Genomic DNA, 5,521 nt, shown 5'->3' on the forward strand with positions numbered 1-5,521 from the left:
CACACACACACACACAGACACACACACACACTCTAACACTTAATTTGTGATCCCTTGGCCCTGTTCTCATGCAAACAGCTGGGGCCCCTCCCTCCAGATCGATGGCACATGACAGGGGCCGCCAGAGGATTTGGGATCAAAGCTGTTGTCATGACAACTCCCCCCTCCACAGTCAGTCCCCCCCAAACAAATCAGCTAGATCTTGCCAATCAATGGGGTGCTATGATTATAACAGCTAGAAGATCCAGTGGCCTATATATCAGAGAATCACCAAAAACACTGGCCACTCTGGGTAGACAACACTGGACACGACATATTAACAGACCACTGAAAAAGGAGGAGAGGACGAGGGAGAAGAGGAAGAACTGAGGCCACAAAGAAGGATTGAAAAGAGCTGGAGGAGGTTTAACAATAAAAAAAGGAATGAGTGAGTTCGAAGGTGGGCTCTTCTCTCGGATCTACCCAGCGATCCTGTGGTCTGCTATCCTCTCTCTCCACATGAAACTGCTCCATGGAGGTAAGGTGACCTCACCTCCTCTAGTGCCCAGCTGGCTGTGCATCTCGGTGGGCAGAGTGACAGCCGAGCAGGGGGTGGGCGTGTGGAAGATGGAGGTGATTACACTTGGCAGGAGGGAAAGAGAAACGCAAGCTTAAAAAAAAACTCACTGTACTTGTTACTGGGGTCAGAGAGTGCTCTAGAGTCCAGGTCCTGTTATTATTGTATTTTTATCAGCCAAAGAGGAAGATCATTGTGTTGTATTATTCACAAAAGAGTTAGTGAGTCAGTTGTATATCTGTGGTCTTATCTGCCAGTTGATATTACGGAAATATCATATCTGGACTGAAACAGTGAGCAAGCTTTAAAAATTTTTCCTTGTAACTTGTGAACTGGGAATTCCAGAGACAAAACAAAGGAAATAAACTGATGTACAGTATTTAAGCTATATAAACAAAGATTTTCAATAAGAGTACAAATAAAAAAGATTCTTCTTGTATGTTACAGTAGCTAAACAATTAGTTGTTTATATGAAGTTCAAATCTTGCAAACATTTATTGGTGGATGTCCTTTCTTTGACTTCTCTGCCCACACATGCCCAAACACGCAAACATGCATACATACACACATGTACACACTCACAGGTAAGGCATGCAGAAATGCAGTAAACAACTCAAGGAATATCCGAGACAAAAGGGGGCATTTGCTGAAGCTAAAGTGTGTGTGTGTGTGCATGCGCGTGTGTGCGTGTGCATGTGCGTGTGCGTGTGCGTGTGTGTGTGTGTGTGTGTGTGTGTGCTTTAGTGCAGGTTACTCAGCCAGTTGTCTTTGATACAGGAAGGGAAGTTTTGCCATAACCACATTTCAGAATGTAAATTTAACAATGAAAAAAGAGGAACCACCTCCAGGTTCACAAACAGGAGTGTGTGTGCAGTTTATGTAAAAAAAAAGGTTGTTTCCTCATTTATGTATCACTAAATGAACTCTAAATTCACGTGTTCCAAGTGTTAAAACTTTTGTCAACTAATGTATGTAAATATAGCAAGTTATAAAAATGAGAAAATGGTAGTTATGTGGTCAATTTACATGGGAAGATTCAGGAAAAGCAAAGAGCAACAGCAAGGACAATTTACTATCAGATAATGCAGCAGTAAATGAGTATCTGTCATAACTGACAATAATGGCTTTATTTACATTTGTATAGTGCTTTTGAATCTTACATTTGAATACTGACTATACATACATACTCCACACTCGAACATGTCAATGCTCTATCTATGTACAACACCTTCTCTGTTCTCTCGTCTGTCTCAGCCTTGCAGAGAGAGGACAGTCCACTAGAGGGCAGCACTGCGACCCTGAGTCACGCTGTGGGCCTGCTGGGTAAGCTGGAGGGACTGCTGCTGCAGGGGAACAGCAGTGATGTGGTGCTGAGGTTGGAGACGGTAGATGCCGATGAAGTGAAAGTGCTTCAGGCTCACGCCTTGGTCCTGTCGCTACAGAGCCCTGTGTTCAAGGAACTGCTGCACAGTCGCAACAGCAGCACACTGGTGCTGCGGGAGACCTCCGACTGCACAGCCGTCTTTGAAAAGTTTATCAGGTGAGAGAGTGAGTTGTGACAGCATTTTCAACCATGTTTTCAACTCTTTTTCTCTATGATTTAACATGTAACGTCTCTGGACATTACCGGAGCAAACATTTCTCATCTTTAGCTGAGAAGCAGGGCTCTTCTGAGAGACCCTGGATTTTCCCTCAAAACATACCTTATACACTGGCTCAAACACTGCTGAAACCCTGACTCAAGCACACCTTAAACATGGGCTCAAACATACCTTAAACACTGGCTCAAGCAAACCTTAAACACTGGCTCAAATATACCTTAAACACAGGCTCAAATGGTGGCTGCACAGAACTTGTGTGAGTCACTCTGACTATGTTAGGTCTCATCTCTGCATAATCTCCTAACACTTTAGATGACAGGCTAATCTGCCACATTTCACAGGTTGAATAAATTGGGCAAGTGTAGACCCCTACTACAGATGCACAGAGTGCTCTCTGGTGGTTCGCTGTGGTATTACAGTCTCCCCTCTCTAGTGGGGCAGAGCAGGTTGTGAAATCAATGAAAAGCAATACTGATGACTTTAAAATGGATCCACTTGTGATGGCCTCTGCAAGCTTTACTGTGAAATGCTGACAATGCATCAAAAGGTGCACAAGGTTCCCACCCCACACATACAGGCTGTGCTGAACTTTTGAATTACTCTTGGAGAGGTCCTCAAGTTAAGTTAGAGTTTGATGATATAAATCTTTTGAGATGTCTGAAAATGAGCATGAGTGTAAACATAGGAGAGAGAGAGAGAGAGAGAGAGAGAGGGAGAGAGGGAGAGAGGGAGAGAGAGAGATTGGGGAGAGGGGTAAAAATAGCCGCAGTCAAACACTGCAGCTCTGCAGCGGGTAAAAAAATGTTGACCTAATCCCGTTTGCACCATGACTCATTGAGCAGACAGAAGTATGCTCTGTTGCACCAATCACCTCAGTCTATGTAGCAAGCATTTTAGTGTCAAAACCAGAAAGACAGAACCACACACCAGCTTATTGGCACAACAGCTTCCACCATACTTCATATCACAGACAAAAATGAGTGTCAGACAAAAACAGAAAGAAGACATTCAGGAAGACTGTGAGGGAAGAAGCCATTGCAGATTCTAAGCCTCCACCTACCTGAATGAGTATTTAGCTTTCCCCTGATACCCGTGCATGAGGCCATTGCTTTCTCTGCAGCATCACTGTTCCATCTTTTGTCTCACCGCCCTGCATGTTTCCCTTTCCTCTCTCTGTGAAGGTACCTGTACTGCGGGGAGATCTTGATACGTCTGGACCAGGCAACTCCTCTGCATAAGTTGGCTACTAAGTACGGCATACTGGGTCTTCGGCGGGGTCTGACCGAGTACATGAGCCAAAACCTTGCCACTGATTCCCCAGGGGGTCATGTGGTTGGCTGGTACCAGTATGCCTCAGCGGCAGGAGATGCAGAACTGCGGGACAGTTGTCTGCAGTACCTTTCCTGGAATCTGTCATCAGTTCTGCAGAGCCGCGAGTGGCCATTGGTCGGTCCGGAGCTGCTGATGGCCTTGCTGCAGCGGTCAGACCTGGTCCTGCAGAGTGAGCTGGAGCTCTTCGAGGCTCTAGAGGAGTGGCTGATGAAGAATGAGCCAGATGGGCTGACCACAGAGAACGCTTTACGGGCGGTGCGCTACGCCATGATCCCGCCGCGGGAGCTCTTCCGTCTGCAGCGCCAATCTCAGATTCTCACGCAGTACCATGAGTCGGTGCGCGACCTACTCTACATGTCTTACCAGTTCCACTCCACCTCGCCAGTTCAGCTGGCAAAGTTTTTTGACATGAACTGCAGCCTTTTCGTGCCACGTAATTACCTTTCGCCAACTTGGGGAGCGCCCTGGATCATCAATAACCCAAGTCGTGACGACCGCAGCACCAGCTTCCAAACCCAGCTGGGTCCAAGTGGCTCTGATGCAAACAAACGTGTGACGTGGAATGCCTTGTTCTCGCCCCGCTGGTTACCGCTCAGCATGCGGCCCATGTACACGGAGCAGGGCACCATGCAGCCACCGCGCCCTGAGGGCATAGCTGGCACTGGACGCCCTCGGATCATTGTCACGCCTGCCACCTCCAGCACCGACTTTGCTGGGGTGAGCTTTCAGAAGACCGTCCTAGTATCGACGCGGCAGCAAAGTAAACTGGTGGTAAAGCACATCTACAACTTCCACCAGAGCACCGAAGAGACAGGTAACTTCCTTGCAGAGGCTGACCTGCACGACCGCACCTCTGAGTACCTGGTGGATAGTGCTTTCTATGTGCACATCATCATCAAACCCCTGTACCACACTCTCATCACTAGCAAGAACTGAAGCTGTGACACACAAAGTTTAAAAAGCTAGAGGGTGCACCTGATAATATACAGTATGTTGTAAATGCATGGACTATCTAAGTCAGCTCAGTCTTGGGAATAGGGTTATTTTAATTGACATTAAAGTACACAAACAAAAAAAATTTGTGCAAGTCAATGCATTGGAACAGATCTTGCTAAAAACAAAAGACTCTTTAAAAAGGTCTGAGCACTCTGTATCTTTCCCCTGTGCTGTCAATGAGACAAGTACAGCAACAGATAGGAAGTGCTCCCTCTAGCTTTTTAACTTTGTGTTCTCACATCACCATAGCCCCCACTCCCAAGGGACTTTGAGGTCAGTTCCATTTCAGACACAAGGGCTGAAATTGAAAACTTATTGCGCTGTAGTTCTGTGAATAGGGTTACTTTTCTGTTTCATGGAGCTGTCCCCAGTGCTGTGTCTATAATGACATTCTCATATCAGGATGATTTCTGTTTGCCATGAGAAAGAGCAGACCTGGTCTGAAGTCCAGCATACCTCCATCTATCCTAATGCTAATACTACACTCAGCTCATCATTTCACTCCTCAGTCAGAAGGAAAATTGTGAAGACATGATGTGTTTTCCTATCAGGTTTGTAAAAAACAACAACAAAAAAAAACCCTTTTGTCAGAAACATTCTTATGACATTCCAACAACCTTTTGTTACAACAGTTAATTGAGATGTTTTGTATAATAAAATTCTTTGAGCATTTTGTGAATGTTAAATAAATGTTCTGCCATCGCATCAGACTCTGTCTGGCTGTGAGAGACAGAGAGAGCCCTCCCCCTTTAATGCAAAAATAACTCTGAATATTTAGGGAGCTTCAAGATGGCTGGGTAGAATTGTGTTCCCACACAGCACTCACAAGTAACATTCCCCCGTTCTAGGACCTTTAAAAAAACTTATTTGTGCACTTGATCGACCAAATATGACAGTATGTCCATTGATGTGCCCTTCTTGCAGTAGTTTTGTAAGCCTTGGATATGAAGTGGACAAAAAGTGTTGTGCTATTTTGAAAGATCACTGCAAATAAGTGGAACAGAATCTTCTTTTAATCTCATTTTGTGCTGTTATT

The 5,521-nt window shown here is 45.4% G+C and overlaps 1 protein-coding gene across 1 annotated transcript; it reads left to right on the top strand.

The window, feature by feature from the left end:
* The first annotated feature begins 423 nt into the window (after positions 1-423).
* On the top strand, positions 424-4,425 carry btbd17a (BTB (POZ) domain containing 17a). Its single transcript, XM_030774852.1, has 3 exons — positions 424-612; positions 1,819-2,096; positions 3,339-4,425. The coding sequence occupies exons 1-3, from the start codon at positions 424-426 to the stop codon at positions 4,423-4,425; spliced, it is 1,554 nt and encodes a 517-aa protein (XP_030630712.1).
* The last annotated feature ends 1,096 nt before the right edge of the window (positions 4,426-5,521 follow it).

Source organism: Chanos chanos, chromosome 5 (genome assembly GCF_902362185.1).
Source record: "Chanos chanos chromosome 5, fChaCha1.1, whole genome shotgun sequence".
In the NCBI taxonomy this organism is placed as follows: Eukaryota; Metazoa; Chordata; class Actinopteri; order Gonorynchiformes; family Chanidae; genus Chanos; species Chanos chanos.

Bases quoted from the DNA above. Each gene is read 5' to 3' on its own strand.
- btbd17a (XM_030774852.1), top strand. From the start codon at position 424: ATGAGTGAGTTCGAAGGTGGGCTCTTCTCTCGGATCTACCCAGCGATC. The intron at 613-1,818 runs GTGATTACACTT...TCAGCCTTGCAG, and splicing joins TGGGCGTGTGGAAGATGGAG to AGAGAGGACAGTCCACTAGA. The intron at 2,097-3,338 runs GTGAGAGAGTGA...CTCTCTGTGAAG, and splicing joins GTCTTTGAAAAGTTTATCAG to GTACCTGTACTGCGGGGAGA.